The 23,759-nt window shown below is 40.7% G+C and overlaps 4 protein-coding genes across 4 annotated transcripts in view; 2 read left to right on the top strand and 2 right to left on the bottom strand.

Annotated features, from left to right (window-relative positions):
• The window catches only part of LOC6495289 (G-protein coupled receptor dmsr-1), a 32,231-nt gene that overhangs the window by 8,121 nt on the left and 351 nt on the right, over positions 1-23,759 (top strand). The window contains exons 2-6 of the mRNA XM_001958658.4: positions 21,262-21,564; positions 22,546-22,717; positions 22,785-22,911; positions 23,114-23,308; positions 23,511-23,693. Coding sequence (XP_001958694.1) covers positions 21,313-21,564; positions 22,546-22,717; positions 22,785-22,911; positions 23,114-23,308; positions 23,511-23,693 — 929 coding nt within the window. The 5' untranslated portion in view covers positions 21,262-21,312. The remainder of the gene's footprint in view (positions 1-21,261; positions 21,565-22,545; positions 22,718-22,784; positions 22,912-23,113; positions 23,309-23,510; positions 23,694-23,759) is intronic.
• On the bottom strand, positions 5,564-5,975 carry LOC116654670. The gene is made up of 2 exons (XM_044715832.1): positions 5,791-5,975; positions 5,564-5,721 (listed from the first exon to the last, which is right to left on the bottom strand). The coding sequence occupies exons 1-2, from the start codon at positions 5,906-5,908 to the stop codon at positions 5,630-5,632; spliced, it is 210 nt and encodes a 69-aa protein (XP_044571767.1). The 5' UTR covers positions 5,909-5,975; the 3' UTR covers positions 5,564-5,629.
• On the top strand, positions 13,728-16,559 carry LOC6495287 (zinc finger protein 777). The gene is made up of 2 exons (XM_001958661.4): positions 13,728-14,457; positions 14,527-16,559. Exons 1-2 carry the CDS (start codon positions 14,257-14,259, stop codon positions 16,024-16,026), a joined length of 1,701 nt encoding a protein of 566 aa, XP_001958697.1. The 5' UTR covers positions 13,728-14,256; the 3' UTR covers positions 16,027-16,559.
• LOC6502544 lies at positions 16,264-19,000 on the bottom strand. The gene is made up of 2 exons (XM_001958659.4): positions 18,024-19,000; positions 16,264-17,877 (listed from the first exon to the last, which is right to left on the bottom strand). Exons 1-2 carry the CDS (start codon positions 18,033-18,035, stop codon positions 17,590-17,592), a joined length of 300 nt encoding a protein of 99 aa, XP_001958695.2. The 5' UTR covers positions 18,036-19,000; the 3' UTR covers positions 16,264-17,589.

Below are 23,759 nucleotides of genomic sequence, written 5' to 3'. Positions count from 1 at the left end.
CAAACCCTAACCCAAAGGCTTTTCTTTTGAAAGTCTTTTACGAAATCTGTTTGGTATCGTTGGGTTTTAGCACAGCTGCTTTAAATGCTCAAATGTTTTTCTTTACAACTTTTTAATTATCTTAATGCAGGCAACTTGTCTCGATTGCCGGGCTATGAACTTTGGAGACAAAACGCAAACATAATAGCAAAATGCTACGACTGTGGCAATGAATACACAGAGAGATTGTTTATACATTTTTGATAGCACTTTAAGATATTAAAATATGGATTATATATAATTTATTCCAATCTTTTCGTAAACCACAAATTCCTATGCAGTTTTTATCATCTAGTTATGCCTTACAAATAGATCGTAAAGGCCTTCAAAGAATGGTTTTCAGTGCAGTCACGCCATCAAGTTCAGACTGTGAAAAGGATAATAAGATTTAATTATTTGCTTAACTACATCCTCTGGTTTTGCATTCCTAATGATTTGCCGAGCTCATTCACCCAGTTAATTTTAATGGCTGCAACTGCACTTGATTAAGTTCTGAGCGATTTCCAGCTGAGAACATCGCAATAACGAGACTCTGGAAGCCACTCTTTAAGGTTATAAGGTGATAAGGATAACCCCAACAACAACTGAAAGCCGTCTCAAGGAAAGTCTTTAATTTGCATAAATAAAAGCGTAATAATAGATGGCTGCTAAATGAGTTGCCAAAAAGCATGGTATCGTTTAAAGGGATCCATAATAGAATTCAGGATAGACTGTCGTGTCCTTCCCACGCACAAAATTGGGGTAGCCTCGTCCTTGACGAGTTTGTCTAACACGCAATTGTTAAACCATTCAGCCAGGTTATTTATTACGCCTCTCTGTAAATACCTTTAATTTGATCATGACTTTACACAATCCATTGTCCGTTGTTGGTGTTCGGTTGACAGATTACCCAAGTTCTAATCGATTATTTAATAAAGGACAAGCGTTCTGCGTAGATGCATTGTTTGGGGCCATAAAGGATTCGCAGAAAAATGAATTCTGCGTAGATACAGAATTTATTCTACGAACGGGATGATGGGTAAAGGTACTCTTTTTAATCTGCGCAATTACTCGGCATCACTTGATGGCGTCAAGGATTACTTTGCTCAATAAACTTCAATCAGCAAATGCCAGCCAGCATCAGAAGCTATCAAAGCGGAAACACTAATAAAAAGTAAACCATTGACAGCTCAATTTATTGGAAGACTGGTTGGGTTAAACTTTTCGTTTTTGTATCTTTTTAAAGGACGAAAGAATGGAAGCCGCGAAAGTAGCGCCAAGTAGCGTATCAGAATAGATGCCAAGAAGCTTATATAAGGAACATAAATCTGAATTGTGCCCAATCGTAATTTGCCTGTCACTTGCCATGCCCGAAAGCTGTCAAATCCCAATGGGGAACAGAGTTATGCGCGTATCTGATTTATCTGGTTTGCATTATTTTTTTTTTTGTCCGCCATCCTCGGCGACCGGGTTGCGTAATATATGTTTATTGTTTCAACCTTTGGAGGAAGCTCTCCGTAAGAAATTGTGTAAAAATTAAAGGAGCTCACATTACCCTGTAGGCAAACCTGCAAACGGGCAAACCTATTTCCCTGATTGTTGTCACATACAGCGAAGCGAAGTGTAACGCAAACTGACGCTCCTTGGGTGGAAAATTCTTTGGTCATAGACATTTTTTGATTAATTGGTGTCCAGCCGGGTCGAACACGCTCTTTGACATGTGTCGCCAGGATGTCGGGAACCGCAGCCCATAAAAGGGGAGATCTTTTGATTTATGATTGAATATACACCGTGGCAGCAACGCAATAGCTGTCTTAATGGCGGAAATAAAACTGAAATACAAATGGTGAAATGGTGGGAAAAAAAAATGCTAAAACAACACCTTTTTTTTTGCTTAGGTTCGCCTTGGGTTGTTTGCTTTAAATTTAATTTGCCATGTTTGTATTATAAAGTATCCAAGGACAAGAAGAAATCTCGCCGGCCCCTAAGTCATCCATTCGCCCCAAAAGAGAATCAAATATTCAGCATCTAATGCATATGGAATTTAATAAAAATTCACTTACAGTTTACTGACCTCGGCGACAGTTGCCGGTTGTTGGATTGTCGGTCCTTGGATTATGCTAATAATCTCGGTCCAACATCCTCAGACGAGTTCAGTAAAGTTCAGTTTCGGTTTCAGTTTCAGTTTCAGATTCGAGTTTTTTTCTTCGTAGTACATATATGTATATGTCCTTGGTGTAATTGTGATGATTGTTATTTGATTTTCCTTTATTAGCCGGTCCTTTACGGTCGTTGAGCTGTCCTTACGGAACAAAGGCCTCATTGTCGGGCTAACATCAGTTTCGTTTATGGTTATAAGTTACTGTACTCCGTGAGCCATCAATTTTGATGTGCGAACGCAAAAGAGAAACACCCACGCAGGCATATTTTGCTTTTTGTGGAAGCTGGTGAGAGGCTCCAAATGCCGGAAAAAGTGTCACCCATCATCGAAGTTAATGTCGCGTGTCCGCAGCTCACGCATCTCGTTTTTTTATGTATCGCAAGTCTAACCCCCTTTTGGGGATCGTTAGCCCATGGAAGGCAATCTGGCATATTGCTTACCTCGAGAGTTTTGCCGCAACTTTCCTTTCCATTATGTGAGATGAACAGGGGTCGGGGCTGATTTGGTTAGGTTTCCCAGGTAATCGATACATACCTGTTAAGCTCCAACAAGCACTTACTTCTACTTCTTTCGTGGATTGAATATTAAGGCATGGCCTTTCGCCAAAGGAGTTGCCGTAACCGTGTTTTTGTAGCATACATTTTGGGGCTTCAGGTGTGCTTCGTTGGTTTTGTTTCAAATTAAACGACTATTTGCTTTGTCAGAAATGTAATTTCAACTTAATCCCAACTGTTAAGTGCTATTTTGTTAAAATTAAAGACGGCTTAATAAATTGAAAATCAGATGGAATCAGGGAAAGTGTTGGCTTAATTCATAATTCAATTGGTATATTTTACAATTTCAGTTTTCTTTAATCCCACTTCTTAATTCCATTACGTGTGCTTAATTTGTTGAATAAATATAAGCTTTTTTATGAAAAAATTATGACTCTGGATAATCCAGATTCATTTAACATCAAACTTTGTTGGCCTGTTGGCCAAAGCGCCGACAAAAAGCCTTAAATCCGTAATTTAACTAATGTGTCTGTATGTTATACTTTGTATATATGGGCGGAAGGGCCTGGGGGCCAATAAAAAACAATAAACCTGTTGGGAAAGCAAACGAAGTCATTGACTGATGATTGTTGGCGAATGTCTACTGGTAATTGATATCCCTACCATATGGCTGGAATTTAAAAATAAACATTATTACCATCTACCCCGCCAACGGAAAGAATATGTTAGAATTTCCAAACAAAAGACTAAGGTCTTTATGAAGGTTTTTATGAAATTGATCGGACCTCTTCCCATTGGGTATTTTATGGTCGGACGAGCCACCATGGTGGCGCTCACTTGCTTTTATTAACTTGTTTGCGGGAATTGATATTTATCAGATTTCTACCAATTTTATATATTTGTTTGTCTCTTCCAATTTGTTTTTTTTTTTTGCGTTTTTAGCACGTTCTTGTGGCGCCAGTTATTTGCATAATTAAAGCCGCTCGCAGGTTTATGGTGGGCGAGATAAAAAGTCAGTCGTTTGATGGCAGGAGGTAAGTCACGGTCTATTTATAATGGAATAGAGGCCGGAAGGGGGTGGGCTCCAACCAACTAACCAACCAACCAACCATCCAGCCAACGATTTGCATTGCAAATCGATCCCCAGCACACCAATTTGAAACGGAGTCGATGTAGTTTGAAAGCGGTTAACAAATTTATGCGACCGGCGCATGCGAGAAATCTTTCTCTGTCTTTCACAATTGATTGGGCCGGGTCTTCGTTAAGTTTGTCTCCGAGTTTTTCTGCATTCCACTGGGAATTCCTGATCGGAATAAACTTTGTTTTGGCAGCTAAACAGCTGGCCAAGATGCCGGAGATACTAGCGATGCTGGGAGATGCTCTAAGCGAGTCGTAAAAGCGCTCGTAAAGTCTCATTGTCAGAGACGTAAAATATCTGGGCGACCACGAGCAAACTAATTAATTGCCAGGGAACCGAACAATAAACTAACCAAAGCGGAACTAGTGTAACTAAAAGGCAGTTACAAAGCAATTAGCTGGGGTGGTTTAGTAATTTACCAAAGAGGCCAGGCCTTCAATATAATTGTCCTGTTGTCCTGCATGCCAATTTGTCCCTAAGTAGAACTATGCCTTTAAAAAAACACATCAAATATGCCAAAGGTATTGGAAATAACAGAAATTGAAATGATTTTTTAAAGTGAAAGAAAGCTTGGCTTTGATTTTGATTGAAAATTCCCCAAAGGCTAATTGGCGTATTTTTATTCATTCATCCTAGCTCTATTGGAAAAGTTCTTTCATAAAAAATATGTGTACTATAGAGCAAACTACATTTAATCAAAGAGTCAAAGTAAGTGAGGTAAAAACTCATCTGAATTTACACGCAAAAGTCATCGAGTGACCAGTTTCCTGGGAAATACTCTTTCTACATGAATTTTTCATTGGCTCACACGCCACATGTGTAAGAGGGCCATAAAAATGCATGTTTGAGGAAGCAAGAACGAGGCAGGGAAAATAAAACTATAAGCCCACGTTTTTATGATCGGCTCGGCAATTGGTTTCACTCGACTGGCCCACAAAGGAGACTATTTGCATAGCCGGGGAGCACTGCCGCCTGACTGCACTTATCAATAGTGCACATTTATGGCGGGGGCCTTGCGGATATCAAATATTGGCTGTACTGGCAGGGCTTTAACTCTGGCATTGACATTGACTTTAGCCTCGCCATATCCATACTGAATCGCGATAGCACTATTGCATCCTTCGAGCTTCGAGTACACTTGCTTTTTTCTAGACCTCCGCCTCCAAGTGCTAAGCACACACTTAACGGTCTCGTGCATCAGAATGAGATTACGGACGGGATGAAAAACTGTGTGGCATAACTTTAGCAAATGCCTTCGTAATCCACTTATTATCAAATTGTCCTTGGGCAAATTGTGTCTTGGTAACAGGCGAATGCCCGCAAAACTTCCGCAAAACGAAGAATATTTGTGTGTAGTTTGGGGAGAGGAAGGGACTTCCAGATGAGTTCTACAACTTTAGTTGATCTCCACATCTGTCGCCCCCCAGAAGCCGCAAAGTTTTCGGTGCAGCTCGCAACGGAAAAGCCACTTCTGGCCACAAAACTCATCATCCGGTGGTTGGCAAAAGTCAAAATAATTTCAAAGCTAGATTTGCTTTATATGCAAATATTTTCATGGCTCGATTTTTCGTTTCAACTGCTATTTGGTTTGTCTAAGAAAGCTATTTAAAGCAAACAAAATAAACTAATAATGAATGTAATAATTTTCTACTATCGGAAGTTCTTGAATGAAGAGCTATTCCTGGAATCGGTATTGAACTTCAATGATGTTTTCCGTTTTGAATTAAAAGCCATTTCAGGTTGATTTAACTATTATTTTTCTAGGAAATTTATTTTAGCCATATAGTTTAGTCAGGTAGCAGAGTCGGAGAAGGACATTTAGAAGTGGGCCACAAAGGTGTTGGGATCAATCACTCGGGCCACTTCCCAGGGATGAACGACCGAAGGTCCGGGGATGCGGTTGTAGGCATCTGGAAGGGAAATCGAAAAGAATGTCATTAAGTGCTGTAGATGTCCTCTTAAACTATTTAAAATCTTACCGATTATCTTCTGGATGGCTGTCTGGGCATCCAGCAGCTGGGGCGGAGCGGGGGCGGCGCTGACAAGGATCAGGCAGATAGCGAGGATGGCAAAGGTGACGGCGATAAATCTCGACATTTTTTTTGCTTTGGTTTGAGTTTAGGTCTTGAGGTTGGCTTGAAGTCTAATTGAATCTGCTGCGACCGCAGCTATTTATACGAAAACCACAGACGAGATGAATGAAAGTCCAGCCCAGGAGAGGGAGACTGGTATGAGCATCATGTTCTCAAGCAGCTGTTTAGAAATTGGATTCTTGTTTTGGTTTTTCGGTTTACCCATTTCTATGGCTGTGCCATCTGCCCCAACAATATATCCGCGGAATGTCCGCACTCGGAGCGGGGAAACAAGTTTCGCAAAAGAACAAACGTTTCGAGGCGGGATTTCTGGACACATTTTGGAGGAAAGCATAACAGTCCAAAATAAGTTTCGAAAAAGAAAGAATGATGCAAATTGATAATCTATTTAGCTATTCATATTTTTTAAGTGGGTTATATATTAGAATAAAAATGGGAGAGACTATATAAAATTTTATTTAATAAAAAACTAATAATGATTTTGATCTTTAGATTTTTTTATTATTAAAGCTATTCTTTATATTTTTTATGAGTTTGTATTAGAAAAAAGCATGAAGCTGAATTGGTTATTATATATTCTATATCGTCAACTATTCTAGATCTAAAATCTCTATTCTTTCTTATTATAAAATAAATTATAATTTTTTCTTAGCTTTTCAATCTTCTAACTTTCGAAAAATATTTGTTTTTATAATTTTTCCTATAAAGTATTATCTAGTCGTTGTTTGCCAAGACCCAGTCTTTTATATCACAACGATATGCTATCTTTTTGAATATTTTTGCCACAACATACGTATTATGCATATGACAGTTCATTGTACGAGTCTGGCAAAAAAAGAGCTTGTTTATATTTTGCTTTTGTGTTTTGATCTTCTTTTGGCCCTGTTCTCTAGACGGTTTGGGCATTCCCCACTAACCAAAAAACACAAAAAAATATATAGATATATTTATTTAGAAGTCGGTGAAAGATGAAAGAGACAAATACGAGAATCGTTCGGTTATTTGTCGCCATTTAATGTTGGCTGTTTGATGCTGATTTATAAACAAACCGGTTCGATTAATTTGCCGCTTGGTCGGGAGCCAAAAGAAAGTAAAATTTTGGTATTTCGTTCGTTTCATAAATTACGTCAACTTGGGAATTCCTTTGCGTGGCGGTAAATTAAAAAGTCTATTCAAAATACCTTAACTTCTAAGACCCGCGACGGCGTCTAGATGCCAAAAATGGATTAAAATTGTATTCTTATGAGGGCACGACAAGGAGCTAACCGAGGAGTAGTGTCTGGGTGTATTGTGGCCATGTCTGTAATCAGTTTAAGTCATGTAATGCTAATGCAGACACGTGCCGCATTGACAATCGCGTCAGAAAGGCTCTCCTGCGCCAAAGAAGGGAAGGACCAGTGCCAGGACCGAGGAAGGAACAAGCCGAGTCTGACACATGGCAATTGTTGGCGGAAAAACCAATCGGTAAGTGGATAGAGATGGATGGGCGGGGTGGCTAATGAGGCACCCGTAAAGCCTCTTATCGCTCCGTTTATTAGCCTGTCAGATGGGTAGAACCAAAAGTACAAAAAATAACCGTGATCTATGGCACCCAACCAACGAGTGCGAGTTCATATTAATAACAATAATAATAATACGGGGGCTCCGACTTAGGGCCATTCATATTTGCTTTTGTGTATTTTATCTACAGTCGCTACCCGTTTAATTTGGGTCGTGTGCAAATCAGACCGACACTCGTGGATGTATATCTATGTATAGTCTCTGCCCAGGGTATTTAAAGTCAGAGCAAAAAGGAAAGAATAACCAAATAGCTAAGTAAGAGCTAAGCATAAACATGTTACCCCAGGGCTTTTTAAAATTATACGCTAATAAATTTGTATTTTTCTTCGTCGAATATGTTCTCGGGGGATATTATAATGCTGGCGTAAAGAAGCGCAAAGTATACACACTTGTTTGCACTCTATTATTTACATTTCCATTTATTTTCCGACACTGTTTGTCTGCCGGCAGCCAGGAATACGCTGCGTATGCGTAATGTGCGAAAGGATTATGAACGGGGTGGAGTGTCTGAAGCATTTACGCCAGCTTTAGAATTTGATGAATGTTTCATTAATTACTCCAACCATTAGCATGCGCCTCAAATTTCAAAAGCTCCCAAAACTCTAGTCCTAACACAATATCCTTTAGGCATTTCAATTAAGTTACTGAAGAGCGCTACAACAGTTTCATATGGTTTGGTTAAAGATTAATGATAATACGTCCGTAATTAAGCGATCCAGTACGGTGTAATTAATACGGCGTGTCGTGTCTCTACAGCTGCCAAAAAAACATGTTCTATTTAATTATAAAAGCCGTTGAGATGTTGATTAATTGATACGTTTTTCCCTGCATTTAACGATGCATTTTAATTGGAAGACTTTTTTGTGATACTATTATTTGTGATACTGGATAATTGTTCGCGCATCGATTGAGTTTTTATTGAAATGTTTTCCGAGCAAACGTGCCACACGTTGCTGCAAATCCAATCCATCACTTGTTGTCGAGCGTGATGATTAGACTCATCTGGCAGGTGGAAATCGCATTATTGGAAAGTTAATATCGCTATGAAAGTTCCACAAAGTGGCGCAAAGTTATTTTACTCACAAAAGTTCACTTCATAAGCTGCCCGCAAGGTGGAAACTTTTGCTGTCTATGATTTGCATTTTCTTGGGAATTATTTATTTATTAAAGCAGGTATTCGAATCCAGAAGAGATAAACGGATGTGTTAAATATTAATCAGATGCGTAGGCTGCCTTTGATATAAGACCCACAGGGAAAATCTTTTAATTTTTATCTTTCTCCTCTTGTATTTTGTTTTGCGGCGCATATAAAATTCGGAACTGGCTGCTTGTCATTTCAATTGAAGTACACGTACGAAATGACAGCTGAAGCGGCATGCTGTTAGTCGCAACATCACGGAATCTGAAAGGAGGCATCTTTTAACAAACTCATTACATTATCTGTTGGCTCAGACTCAAAGCCAAGTAACATTTAAATAAAGTGTTTATGTCGTCAGGCCGTGCTTATCCTTAGACGCAGAAAACGTCTTAGATCGCCATTAAATATTAAACATAAATTTATTTTTATTGCCATTAGGTGATGGGGTCTTTCACAGGTAATTTTTACAAGGCGTATCGTGTTGAAAAATTTTAAAATTTATTTTTCACCTTTTTCTTAAAGTTGCCGTAGTTTTAAAGAATGCTTGGGAAGGCACAATACGACCCTTCAGACCTATCAGAATACCTTCATTTCTTCATTTTTTCTGGGGGGTCCCCTTCGAAATGTTGAGGAATGCATGTGGGGGCCAATAGGACCCACTGCGATGGCCATATCTTTCCCAATAATCATCCGATCCTTGAGCGGAATACCTTGATCGATTTGTGAATCGATTCTCCACCAATCTGCATCAAAACCTAGAAACAAAATATTTTTTAGATTTTTCTTCATTTTTTCTGGGGGGTCCCCTTCGAAATGTTGAGGAATGCATGTGGGGGCCAATAGGACCCACTGCGATGGCCATATCTTTCCCAATAATCATCCGATTCTTGAGCGGAATACCTTGATCGATTTGTGAATCGATTCTCCACCAATCTGCATCAAAACCTAGAAACAAAATATTTTTTAGATTTTTCTTCATTTTTTCTGGGGGGTCCCCTTCGAAATGTTGACGCATGCATGTGGGGGCCAATAGGACCCACTGCGATGGCCATATCTTTCCCAATAACCATCCGATCCTTGAGCGGAATACCTTGATCGATTTGTGAATCGATTCTCCACCAATCTGCATCAAAACTTAGAAACAAAATATTTTTTAGATTTTTCTTCATTTTTTCTGGGGGGTCCCCTTCGAAATGTTGAGGAATGCATGTGGGGGCCAATAGGACCCACTACGATGGCCATATCTTTCCCAATAATCATCCGATCCTTGAGCGGAATACCTTGATCGATTTGTGAATCGATTCTCCACCAATCTGCATCAAAACCTAGAAACAAAATATTTTTTAGATTTTTCTTCATTTTTTCTGGGGGGTCCCCTTCGAAATGTTGAGGAATGCATGTGGGGGCCAATAGGACCCACTGCGATGGCCATATCTTTCCCAATAATTATCCGATCCTTGAGCGGAATACCTTGATCGATTTGTGAATCGATTCTCCACCAATCTGCATCAAAACCTAGAAACAATATATTTTTTATATTTTTCTTCATTTTTTCTGGGGGTCCCCTTCGAAATGTTGAGAAATGCATGTGGGGGCCAATAGGACCCACTGCGATGGCCATATCTTTCCCAATAATCATCCGATCCTTGAGCGGAATACCTTGATCGATTTGTGAATCGATTCTCCACCAATCTGCATCAAAACCTAGAAACAAAATATTTTTTAGATTTTTCTTCATTTTTTCTGGGGGGTCCCCTTCGAAATGTTGAGGAATGCAAGTGGGGGCCAATAGGACCCACTGCGATGGCCATATCTTTCCCAATAATCATCCGATCCTTGAGCGGAATACCTTGATCGATTTGTGAATCGATTCTCCACCAATCTGCATCAAAACCTAGAAACAAAATATTTTTTAGATTTTTCTTCATTTTTTCTGGGGGGTCCCCTTCGAAATGTTGAGGAATGCATGTGGGGGCCAATAGGACCCACTGCGATGGCCATATCTTTCCCAATAATCATCCGATCCTTGAGCGGAATACCTTGATCGATTTGTGAATCGATTCTCCACCAATCTGCATCAAAACCTAGAAACAAAATATTTTTTAGATTTTTCTTCATTTTTTCTGGGGGGTCCCCTTCGAAATGTTGACGCATGCATGTGGGGGCCAATAGGACCCACTGCGATGGCCATATCTTTCCCAATAACCATCCGATCCTTGAGCGGAATACCTTGATCGATTTGTGAATCGATTCTCCACCAATCTGCATCAAAACTTAGAAACAAAATATTTTTTAGATTTTTCTTCATTTTTTCTGGGGGGTCCCCTTCGAAATGTTGAGGAATGCATGTGGGGGCCAATAGGACCCACTGCGATGGCCATATCTTTCCCAATAATCATCCGATCCTTGAGCGGAATACCTTGATCGATTTGTGAATCGATTCTCCACCAATCTGCATCAAAACCTAGAAACAAAATATTTTTTAGATTTTTCTTCATTTTTTCTGGGGGGTCCCCTTCGAAATGTTGAGGAATGCATGTGGGGGCCAATAGGACCCACTGCGATGGCCATATCTTTCCCAATAATCATCCGATCCTTGAGCGGAATACCTTGATCGATTTGTGAATCGATTCTCCACCAATCTGCATCAAAACCTAGAAACAAAATATTTTTTAGATTTTTCTTCATTTTTTCTGGGGGGTCCCCTTCGAAATGTTGAGGAATGCATGTGGGGGCCAATAGGACCCACTGCGATGGCCATATCTTTCCCAATAATCATCCGATCCTTGAGCGGAATACCTTGATCGATTTGTGAATCGATTCTCCACCAATCTGCATCAAAACCTAGAAACAAAATATTTTTTAGATTTTTCTTCATTTTTTCTGGGGGGTCCCCTTCGAAATGTTGAGGAATGCATGTGGGGGCCAATAGGACCCACTGCGATGCCCATATCTTTCCCAATAATCATCCGATCCTTGAGCGGAATACCTTGATCGATTTGTGAATCGATTCTCCACCAATCTGCATCAAAACCTAGAAACAAAATATTTTTTAGATTTTTCTTCATTTTTTCTGGGGGGTCCCCTTTGAAATGTTGAGAAATGCATGTGGGGGCCAATAGGACCCACTGCGATAGCCATATCTTTGCCAATTATCATCCGATTCTTGAGAGGAATACCAGTTCTTGAGAGGAATTTGCCAATAATCATCCGATTCTTGAGAGGAAATGTTAAATTTTTTAAGACCAGAAAACTGCAAGTCTTTACAAAAATATAATTTCAGGCTCCGTGGGCTGTTGTTTTAAAGTTAATTTTTTAATGTAAAATATAGCCAGAGGAACCGAGTTTTATTTTTACAATTAATGGCTTGTTTTTATTATCCTTTTACCGTTAATTACCATACAGTACGAAAATACCATTTTACTGTAATGTGGTAAATGCATTTCGTTTAATTACTTTGCTTATGTTAATGCTCCCGTACAGTTTTATTATGGATTGTCCTTTAATTAAGACCATTAGTCATTATCACCTCTCAATTTCAAGGAAAATGAGTTTAAAGTCTCAGCCTGTGGTTGCCAAAGCAGTGGCTTCTGGCATTCCTAAGAGAGAAATCCAGAGCCACCTTTTCCAAGAATTGACTGCTGACTTCAGAGAAACACCTTTTTTTATGTAGACTAGAAGCGTCCTATATCCAGGATGTTGTTGCGAAGTAGGCTTAAGCCTTCGCCAGGGAGCATATGCTGGCTGTTTGTCTTTGGGATGCGACGGCTCTCCTGCATAATTAATCACCCAGTGTCGCCTCAGGCCGCATTAATAGAGAATGGGATGCGTATGTGTCAGTTGACATGGTCGGAATTTTTTATCTCTGCCACAGACGACGGGCCGCTATATTTATCTTTTTACTTGGAAACCACACCCGTCTCCTTCCGCTGTTGCAATCCCGCGTCATAAGCGATTTTGTCCAACAAGACGATGAAGCAGGTTGGATGGGAACCCAGCCGGGAAAACGATGTTATTGTCAAGTAGGTGCCCGAGCACGTCTTGCTGCGATAATTGTTGACGTAAATCATGCAGAAGAGCAACCGAAATAAAGCCCAGACAGATTTACGCAATTGCACAAGGAAAAATAATACAAAATATAACTTAAAAAGTTTAACGAACGCCTAATATTTCATTTGAAATAATATAACTTGCAGTCCTTCGCGTAACTTTTCAAAAGAAGTATTGTTTTAGTATTCATTACAATGTATTGTAATTGCAGGCTTATTAATTCTGCTTCTATATTAAAGAATGTATCATATTTTTTCAAGTGTCCTTGGTGAACTTGTCGTCACGCACAGGAATCTAGAAAGGCGACATCCGGAAAATCAGGCGCATTAGTGCAAGAATTTCTCTGTGTCGCCACAATTGAAATAAATATCAAGCTCTTGTCATCCCCGGGGCGGTATTATTTTTTACAGGGGAAAAGGAATGGATGGCACTTTATTGAAATGTGTTTTCTTATTTGATGACAAACACGAATGTAAAGCGACAGTCGCGTTTTGGGAATTGATTTTAATGGAAATATTTGCATTTAAGTAATACGCGGTATTTGAGGACTTTTGGCAATTTGAAAATGTAAAAGCCAGACTAAGCGCTGCTTATATTTCCGCGCCAAGGAAAACAGAGAAACAGAAGAACACAAAGTGTTGAATATTGTTGATGTAGGAGGCATTTCTCAAATTAATGCGCACAACAGCGGGCGGAAAATTATGCAAATCACGTAATTTTTATTTCGCCGTGTTGAAAAGTCAAGACTACAAGGTTTTTGTTTCAAGCGTCAGTTTGCAGGTGAATATTGGGGGGGGCGTTTTTGTTTTTTCCCCCAGTTTTATGGCAAACACGCGACATGAATTATTTCCTTGAAAAAAAAAGTTGCAAGTATGACGAGCTGTTTGACGCCTGATTTTACTGTTGTTTTTATGGACTTAGAATATGTTCTAAACAAAAAATTTGCATAGCCGTACATTTCCTTTAAATCATTGTTTTATGTATGTGGGATTTTGAAATTGCGCGCGCCACTGCGTGCTATCGATTTCTTATCGCACATGCGCACAACTATCGACACCCGAACAGCTGTTTCTTATACATACAACCAACTGCATTAGGGTGGCTCGATTTTTATCGAAGTATTCAAGAAACTGGAAGCTATTTAAAATTAATAATTTCCTTTGAGTTTATGCTAGTATTGTAAAAGCAAAACATAAACCATATTTTTTTATTTAAAACCATGAGCTTGTCTTGTTTTTTGTCGGTGTTTGTTGAGAGATAACGTTCATTTCTCTTATCGAAGAATCCTATTTTTCGATTCCAAAATCAATCCACCCTAACATACATACATACATACAACATGGCGCAAAGAAAAAAATTTTAACGCTGCATTCGCGTCGCGGGATTGCATTTTCACAGATTTGTGTCCAAAAAGCAAAGGAAAACGTCTTACAAGTGATAAATACCAAGCGGGAAACAGAAAGACATTGGAAAAACAAGTGCGCGTTAAGAAATTCAAAGGAAATTGAGTAAATGGTAAAAGTCGCCGGGTGGCCCCGCCAAAAAAAAGAGAAAAAGGAATAAGACTCCCCCGCCCCTGTTTTGCAAACATACCGAAAAGCGAAATGGAAGCCGACATAACGCCTGCGGCTGAAACTAATGGAAGCACTGAGATTAGCTCGCAGCAGCATGAAAACAGGGAGGAGGGCCTGGCCAACAAAGAGCCACCACTAGAGCAAAATCAGCAACAGGAGCCAGTCAAGTCGGGGGACTCGGTGGAAACTGCCGTCGCTGGAGCTGTCGGCGAGATTATAGACTACCTAGAGGTAAGATAATTAGAAAACAAAGCTGCAAGGAAGCGACTTAACTTGGTACTTTTTCTTCACTTTTTGCAGGAAGATACAGGTGCACCAGGAGATACGTCCCAGGACCATGACACGGAAATGGGCGAGGCCGAGTACTTAGATGGTGAGAGGCCCGAAGAGCAGGACTCCGGAGCAAAGAGTAAGCCCGATGCCCAGGAAGCAGACAAAAAAGAAGACAAGGAGGATACGGAAAACGACGTTGAAGCACCCGCTGACAAAAAGAAACGCGCTGCTGAAGCCAACGAAGACGAAGACGGCGAAGAAGCTGCCGACGAAGCCGGCGAGGAAGGCACCGAGGGTGAAGAAGCCGGAGATGAAGCCACCGAAGAGGGCGACGAAGGCGAGGATGCCGATGAAGAAGGGGAAGGTGACGGAGAAGGCGACTTTGAAACCGAGGAAGAGGGTGAGGGCGAAGGCGAAATAATCACTGGCGACGAGCCCGCCGAACTGGCCGAAGGTGAAACCGCCGCACCGGCCAGGGAGAAAAAAGAGGAGGAACCTGTGGACGAGAATCAGTGCCGGGTCTGCACCAGCAAAGAGGATCTAGTCAGTCTGTTCGATAAGCAAATCGATGGTACTCCCGCGGACATGCTGCTGGTCATCTGTCCGAATGTGTCGATCTTGCCGAAGGACTTTATGCCCCAGTTTATTTGCCCCAAGTGCTTGGGCAGCCTTTCCATTGCCATACAGTTGCGGAAGCAACTGGAATCCACCGAACAAAGTCTGCGCAAGCGCCTGTCCAGGAGCAAGAACAAGGTGCGTAGGCCCCGCGGATATGTGGTCATCGACGCGCCAGTATCCGATTCCAGTGACGACGAAGAGGAGCTAAACGATGATGCTGAATTCAAGGTATCCGATGTGGGGGGATCCACGAGTCCGGATACCGATTCCGGCGACTCTGATGAAAGTGAGAAGGTGATGGAGAAGAAGAAACCAGGACGTCCGCGCAAGAGGCCCTTGGATGATGACGAGGAACCGTCCAGTGGCCAAAAGAAAAAGTATCAGAGCTCATCGACGCCGTCAGTGGGTCCGTTCGAGTGTAACCAGTGCGATTTGACGTTCTCCCGCAAGCAATCCTATGTGCTGCATCGCAAGACCCACGAGCGGACAGAGCACACCTGCCAGATCTGCGGCAAGAAGTTCAAGGTGGAGTGGGCCTACAAGACGCATCTGGAACGTCACGAGCAGGAGCGGGCCTCGTTCCGCTGCGAGCTGTGCAGCCAGGTGTTCCGCCTGCGGGCCGAACTGAAGCGCCATATGGCGGTGAAGCACGACGAGCATGGATTCATTTACGAGTGCAAACGCTGCCAGCGCACCTTCCTCACTCAGCAGCGTCTGCAGCGCCATCAGAGCATCGGTTGCCAGCGCCAGTCGGAGGAGAATCGCTCCTCCCAAGGACGCCGAGACGGTTACTCGCACGGAAATTCGGGCAAGCGCCGGTCCGACGGTCATCATGGGCAGGGCCGGGATCTTTTCAAGTCGGTGGCCCCGCTTACCACCACCTACTGGAGCGACAGCTTCTCAGACTAAGCTACTTCATGGATTGCGATTTGGCGGATTTCAGTTTTAATCAACGATTTTAAGTTTCTTTAGATTTAGGTCTAAATCAGTGCAAATTAATAACCTTTGTAATAAATACAAAATAAACTAAGTGGCCACAAACGAAGTATGTTTAATGATGGTGTCTCTTGAAAGTTTCTTTCATTTAATTATGTTCAAAATTTGATTTAACTGCCGTGGAAAAACTGAAATAATCAAAACATTTAGATTAAGTTTATTGGAACTAGTTGATAAGTAAGAATGTAGCTGTCACAACTTGAACAAAAAACTGCTTGTTTTCATTATTAAGTTTATTACATTACACCTTTAATTTCCAACTGGGCTGTCTACTTCATTTAAATCGTGCTTGTAACTTTATACTTATTTGGGCGGATCACTTTAGTCAAGTAGTTTTAGAAAATAAATTGAAAATGTACTATTTCGAACTAAAATCGAACACTTTAATTCAGCAAATTTTTGTCGATAAGTGCCATCTTTCATATAAAAAGGACCTTTTGTTTAAATATCCATTTTTCTTTTAAATTTTCCAAGTCAAGCTAAGATGATAAATCGATGGAGAAAAGATTGTTGTAAAAAAGAGGAATTTACTTGCAGCTCTTCTACTAAATGGTTACAATTTAAACCCTTTTTAGTTGGCCGTTAAAGCTGTTGAGGGTCGCATGCCAGCATCTAATGACCACTGCTGCGAAGCACAATCATGGCTATAATTTAGCTGGAAAATGTTTAAAATTCTGCTTGCTGGCTGGGTCGCTCTAAGGACGAGTGTTTAACTGCTGGGATTATAATCACAGCATAAGCCAGCTTAGTTGGTACTTGTGTTGCAAAATAAATGGGGCAGAAAGTAAAAAATAATATTTAAGAAAAATGCGGTCTTGCTGCTAAATAAAATGAAAATTTATTTGTTCTTAGAATACCAGTAGCCCCGGTCAGACCACAGATAATATTTCATTTTCACCTCTTTGACTTAATTACTTTTCTGCTCAATTAAATGGAGATTTTAAAGCAAATAATTTATTGTTATTTTATCCTTGAGGGATTCCACTGCATTTTTAGTTAGAAAAGCAAAAAGAAATATTTACCAAAATTGCAATATGAGCCAATTAAATGTGAACCATTATTGAAAAGGATTTATTTTGTCATGCACAAAGGGTACCAAAATTTTTATTGAAACTTTATACATTAGTAATTAAATATTGTTGAATGCTCTTGACATTGGTCGCCCATTTGGTTTTAGTTTCAAAGTTCCCTAAAATCCTTTTTGGCATTTCATTTCATTTTGGTTGTAGATTGTGGTTGCAATAATAATATTCGGTTGCTTTAAACACTTTCCACTGAAAAAAAAAAGACTTAAGCCAGCTTATATTGCTCGACGACAATTTTTATTTACAAAAGCGGGGAGCTGGGAATGTCCAGGAAAAGTGGAGTCCAATACTCGTAAAAATTTCAGGAAATTTAACATATATATTCTGTTGCAATTTTGATGCTGCTGCTGCTGCTGCTCCTGATGGTGCTGCTGCTCACGTCAATGGCTCATTAAAAATGGTGAATGGAGTGGTAGGTGGGGAGATGATAGGACACCGACGACACCGGGTGGTGGGCGATGAGTGGGGCGTGGGCGATGAGCGGGGCGTGCGAGATTATTGGAGCGTGGTGCACGATGGTCGGTGCAGCCACGTAATGCGAGGTTGTCACCAACGGGGCATGGTAGCCCAGACCCAGGGAGAGTCCCCGCTTAGCCTTCACGGACGATTCCTGCTGCTCCCCGGGGACGGGAGCGGGTGCGGCCAGGATGCCAGCGAGACAGGCGAGGAGCAGTAGCAACTGTTGCCCAAGAATTTTCCATTTGCGCGTAATGACCAAAAACGGATACAAGAAAATACCAGCGGAAGAATATTAGAACATTTTTCAAATGTCTTCGCTAAGAGGGTTTTCCACTTAAGTTATTTGTTAAAATAGTAATAGCTTACAGTGAAGTTCATTCTGTTGGATTGTTAATGATTTATGATTAACGGGGCTGGAAGCTGTTCGCACTCTGGCTTAAATTGTACTAACACTGTTGGCAGCCAGAACGACTTTATTTATACGATTTTTCGGCGGTGCGTGGATTGTTAGAAACTCACTCAAAACTAAGTCAATCGCACTCATTAGGCAAAAACTATTTAGGCCCAAAAATAAAGTAAAAATTGGCAAAAAGCAAACCCAAGACACGCATCGAGAAATAGTTATATATGTATGTATATACAAACATATAAAATGCCCACATCAAGCCAAAATTGCACAAACAAGCAGCCGGCTTCAGCGACTCAAAGTATCTCAATGTGTGTGGCGTGGTGCGTGTATCTCAGAGCGTGGCCATGTATCTAAGTATCTGACAGAACGCCAGTGCCAGTCGCCTGTCGAGCCGGGCGCGCAGCATAAGCACTTTTTTTAATTCACAAAATTATTTCTAGTACTTACTTTGAGTGTCTATTGCCTCCATAAATTATCTGCAGCTCTATTGACCAGTAAACTCAGTTTATAAAATGCCAAAGTCATAAACAAGAAATAATTTCCTTGCGGAGGAACTAGGTTGGCTGCCAGAATGGTTCCTGCTTTAAGAATAGGTGTAGTTTTCTGAATTTAATTCTACATTAAACATTCAAACTAAGCAGATTACTTTTCAGGTTAGGAACTACTAATGATTAAATTAAAATGTGTTTTTTGTTTAAATTAAATTGTTATTTGACTTGATAATATATGAATAAATAATCCAGAGTGACTGTCAGATGAACCAAATAAATGCATATTAATTATTTGTGATTTTAATCATAATGCCCGATTGGATCTGTTCTATTTCATATAAAAGTAAAACCACTTTTTATGCAGCTGGCAAATACAAAACGGGCTGACAAATGATACCAATAAACCATTTCCATTTCCAATTTGCAAACAAACATTTCACATTCAACAGACGACGGTAACAAATGCTGACAATTCAAACGCTCTGTTTACCTTGGCTAATTGAAAATGTGGCTTTGGCCAAGATGGCATTGAGGTGGGCATCCATTGAGGCCATCCGATAAGGACTCACAGTCAGTCATATGGACGCGTAAACGTTTAACGTCTAAGCGGTAGTTTCACAATTTAACGTTCTTAATAATTAGGCGATATAATGGGCCACAAAGGCCTGCCAGTGGAGCTCCTGGATCGTTCAGCCAATTGGCCCTGCGGGGGCTATATGGTCTGAGCTGTATCCGATAACAGAGAGCTTTCCCTCGCGAGGGAAAATGTGGTAATAAAAAATAAGGAAATACACGCACACACTGGCAGAAGGCATATTTGACAAGCGGAACGTTAATTAAAGGCATCGCGAATGCCACAAAAAGAAGAACAACAGCAGTTGGCAAAAAGGAAAAGCCTGGAGTGCCTTTGGTGTTTATCTGCAGCTGTCAGTTGATGGCGCCATTTTGTTTTTCTTCAGTGTGAGTGAGAGTGCGAGTGTGTGTGTGCGGGTGGGTGTGCGGGTGCGCCACCTGTTTGTACGCATTCGTCAAGGCCACCTTATTGTGAATAGAAAAAGGACTTTCCGACTAGATGGCAGTCAGGACCTAACTAGATAATTGCCAAGGGGAGGGCGTGTCTCCAAGACCGCTTCCATAAAGCTTTATTCTCTTTTTTTTTTAGCCTAACAATTAAATTTGAATTAAGTTAATTGGTAATCTGGGGTTAGCAGTCTAGAATATTTAATTCACTGATTCTAGTTGAATTAATAAATAAAAAAAGGAGGAGGTCTTACAGACAAGTACTAGTTAGTTGATTAAAATTTCCAGCAACAAGTCTTAAAGAGATATTAAATAATAATGCCATAAACAGGTAGAGGGCATAATCTTGCATTAAAAAACCAATTTATATCGAATCTGAATGATATAAAATACTTTACTGAAGAAATATTATTTCATATTGATTGAATGTACTGGCCATAAAGAATAATTGCCCGCAACAGATGCAAGTCGTTTGACAAAATCGAAAGGCCAATCCATCAACTTCAGACCTCAGACAGGCAATGTGGCTTGAATGTGTCTGTCAAGCTCCAACCCAATCAGACTCCAGTGAGCCGAGAGCTAGTAATTCAAAATTATGCATACCACATGGTGGCAATGCAATCGGGCAATCAAGTAGTGCTGATTTAGTTGCGAAATCCATTGCGAACAGGATTCAGATTTGGATTCTGATTCGTCTGGGTCTGGGGCTGGGGCTGGGGCCATTAGCTGTATGCAACACCTTCGACGATGTGTGGACATGTACATGTAGACTTTGATTTGGCCAACTCACACGGTCTGAGTGATCTGGTAGCCTTTTCCTATGCCAGCTGCCAGCTGATAACTAAACATAACTATACAGATAGAAAAATATTGTAGAAATAATATAGTCTTTGCTGAAATGAAGCAAAGAAATTCAAGTTTTTTTAAACAAGCCTCTCCTTCTCTGAGCTTCTTAAGTAAACATAATTTTATATTTATGTATTTATTTCCATTTTGATTGCTATTGTTGACAGTGTATCCAATTAATTGCCAGCTACGCCCAGGCAGCTGGAAATCAGCGCCGACCAGACGGTCGGACAGGTGTGCTCTGCTGCACTCAAACCACTCACAGTTGCATTAAATATTTTGTTAATTATGCTGGGCTCTGTTGCCACAATACTAATACCAATTCATGTCTATATTCTTTGGGCCTAAATGTACCATGATTGAATGGCCAATCATGTGGGAGTTCTGGGCAGGTGCCCAAGTTCTCCAAAATTTGCATTGTTGCACTTCGAGTGTGGGAGGCGCCTGGCACGGTTGGATGACTAAATGAAAGAATAATTTTGTAAACATTACCTGCTGGCCCCCCAAGAGTCGGATGTGTGTGAAAAACTCGTTTCAAAATTGTGGTTTTAGCTCGGCTTTCAAATACTGTGTCCAACTACATGGTGTCCCTTGTGATTGCAACAAAATTGGACAATGCACTTTGCAATCTGGTTGTCCAGACAGCAGGATTTTGTGTAATTCACTACCAATTGTGTTTTTTCCCAGAGGGTATTCTAGCTAAACACAGATAATTAATGAAGACACTTGAAAAAATTAAAGGTCCTTCAGAGGGAAATAAATTGTCATTTTTATTATTCAGTTACTCATTGCCTACACTCCATTTTAATTGAAGCCCTTATCTATTGATTCTTTTCAGAATTCATTGAGCTAGAAAGTCCTTCCCCTAGGATATTCTAATAGAGCTGTAATGATGCAGGACACCAGCCTCAATATGTCGCAGCCAATGTCCAATTCCCACCACCGGCTGCCATTCAATGAGACAGTTCTAAAGGACTTTAAGCTCACCAGCAGCGACATCGACAAGTTTGTGCAACTAATGCATCAGTTCCAGCGTAAGAATATGTCCACCCAGATGGACGAGTGCCATGGCTACTGTCAGGGGGAAATCTACAGCTGGCTGCGTGCCTACAATAACATCCATGGCTATGTTTCTCTTATGGTAAGTGTTGTGACGGAATTTATTTCTTATCTCGGGCCCCCTTGGGCGATTCGTTGCAGTCGACTTCCTTAAGCTATTCGAGTCGGGCGAAAGACAAAAGACACTTTTGACTAATGATAAGCCGGAAAGGCCAAGACATTTTATGAATGGAACCGAAATCTCAGTGAAAGGATCTCAGTCCGTTTATCCGTCAGCGCGTTGATGAATTCAAGGGACTGTATCACCTTTGAACTCTGTACCCAAGTCCAGGAAATCTGGGTCTTTTTGTGCCGGTTCTTCCTTGAATTAAAGTAGTTTTTCTCCCAAAATTACAAATCACATTGGCTTTTTTGAGTGCCTGGCATTCACTTTTGGGTCTTTTGTTTTTTCCTCGAGGGGGTCTCTTTAAAGGATACGGCACAAAGGGCTCCTCCGATGGCTATAAATTATATTTGATGTGGTTAAGGCGTTAATGTGTTTCTGTTTTTTCGCCCTTTTATTAATTCCAGGAATTAGGGTTTTTGCCTAAAGCCAATAAATCTGCTTAGCAATCCTGAAAATCTTTGTTTGCCAGCTTCAGTCCTTTTCATGTTTATCAAAGAATATAAGTTGACTAAAAATAAAATAATAGAAGCGCCTAAACAAAGGCCTAACACTCACTAATTTAATTATTTTTTCTATTGGAAAAGCCTGTGAAGTTGAAGAAACTTTCCGTCAGTGATTTTGTTTATTTTTCCAAGACGAAGTAAAGTCGAGAAAAGGGTTGACTGTTGGAATAGTAGGAAAAGTTTCAGTTGGCACAGAAACTTAAAATGTTCTTGCCCAGTGAGTTGAAAATGCTCGTACATCACGAGCTGAATGAATAAAATATTCACCCTACTTACGATTCCTGGGGGGTGTTGGGTTCAATCAATCGAAAGTGTGGGGGTGGGACAGTTTCATTTTTAACAAATAACACACTTTATCTTCAGCCAGTAAACGTTTTGTCCTTCTACCACATAGATTTGCATATTCGGGACGATAGCAAACATCTTGAACATAATGGTCCTGACCAGAAAGGAAATGGCCAAGACGCCAATAAATAATATCTTGAAGTGGCTGGCAGTGGCAGATATGTTTGTGATGCTGGAGTATATACCCTACACCTCCTATCAATACATATACATGGGTCCTGGTGAGTTTCAATGCCTCAAATGCTCTGTAAATATTTAAGGTTAATCGCTGAATGTGTAACCATACAGATGAAAAGGATTTGAGCTACACCTGGGCGGTGTGTCTGCTGATTCACATGCACTTCACACAGATTCTGCACACCATATCGATTGGACTGACGGTGACCCTGGCCGTGTGGCGATACGTGGCTATCAGGTGAGTGGAATGTGGATCCTTTCAGCCAGCTTTGCATGCTCCTTTCTGCGAATTACCACTCATTCTGGGCACCGTTTCATAAATACATCCGCAATGCAAAACCAACATCCGGCTAATCTGATTAACACGTCAGCAATGTGGCTTCTCTTCTCTTCTTTCCGTCTTTTGTTTATAGCCAAATGTTACCGTCTCTATTCCACAGACATCCGAACGGGGGCTGTGCCAACTTCCTGCTAGCACATTCCCGGGAGGCGATCCTCCTGCCCTTCGTCCTCTCCCCGATCCTCTGCCTGCCCACGTACTTTGTGTTCAAGGTGCGAGAGACGTACGACGTGGACAAAGTCCAATCGGAGGCCATGTATCATGTATATTTTGATCAGGACTCTGTGCTATACAGGTGGGTTAATAGAGGATAATGTAGTAGTAACATTTTTCTAAAATTCTGTTAAATAGTAGACTTTTTAATAGCACATTTCAATTCTTTTTAAAATATAATATCCTTCCATTAGATACAATCAGATTGTAGAATAATATTCTTTACCAGCCTAACTTACCTCTAAGTTAATACTAAAATAAAATGTATCTCAAACATCCTTCAGGTTCAATTTCTGGATACATTCCGTGCTAATCAAACTGCTGCCTTGTGCCATTCTAATTGTGATCAGTACCGTGCTAATGCATGTCCTGTGCGAAGCCTCGAGGCGTCGATTAAAGCTCCGGGATTACAACAATCCCGCCAAGTATGCCATCCAGCTCAATCTGAATGAAACCAAGTCCAAAAGGTGGGTAATGGATACTTTATAAGTTATATATTTTCCTAAAAAACACACATTCTATGCTAACAACTA

Source organism: Drosophila ananassae, chromosome 3L, assembly GCF_017639315.1.
Source record: "Drosophila ananassae strain 14024-0371.13 chromosome 3L, ASM1763931v2, whole genome shotgun sequence".
Taxonomy (NCBI): domain Eukaryota; kingdom Metazoa; phylum Arthropoda; class Insecta; order Diptera; family Drosophilidae; genus Drosophila; species Drosophila ananassae.
This window is presented reverse-complemented; position numbering and strand designations above follow the sequence as displayed.

Coding starts and splice junctions, on each gene's coding strand:
- LOC6495287 (XM_001958661.4), top strand. CDS start 14,257: ATGGAAGCCGACATAACGCCTGCGGCTGAAACTAATGGAAGCACTGAG. Junction 14,458..14,526: donor AGATTATAGACTACCTAGAG/GTAAGATAATTA, acceptor CACTTTTTGCAG/GAAGATACAGGTGCACCAGG.
- LOC116654670 (XM_044715832.1), bottom strand. CDS start 5,908: ATGTCGAGATTTATCGCCGTCACCTTTGCCATCCTCGCTATCTGCCTG. Junction 5,722..5,790: donor AGCCATCCAGAAGATAATCG/GTAAGATTTTAA, acceptor TTTCCCTTCCAG/ATGCCTACAACCGCATCCCC.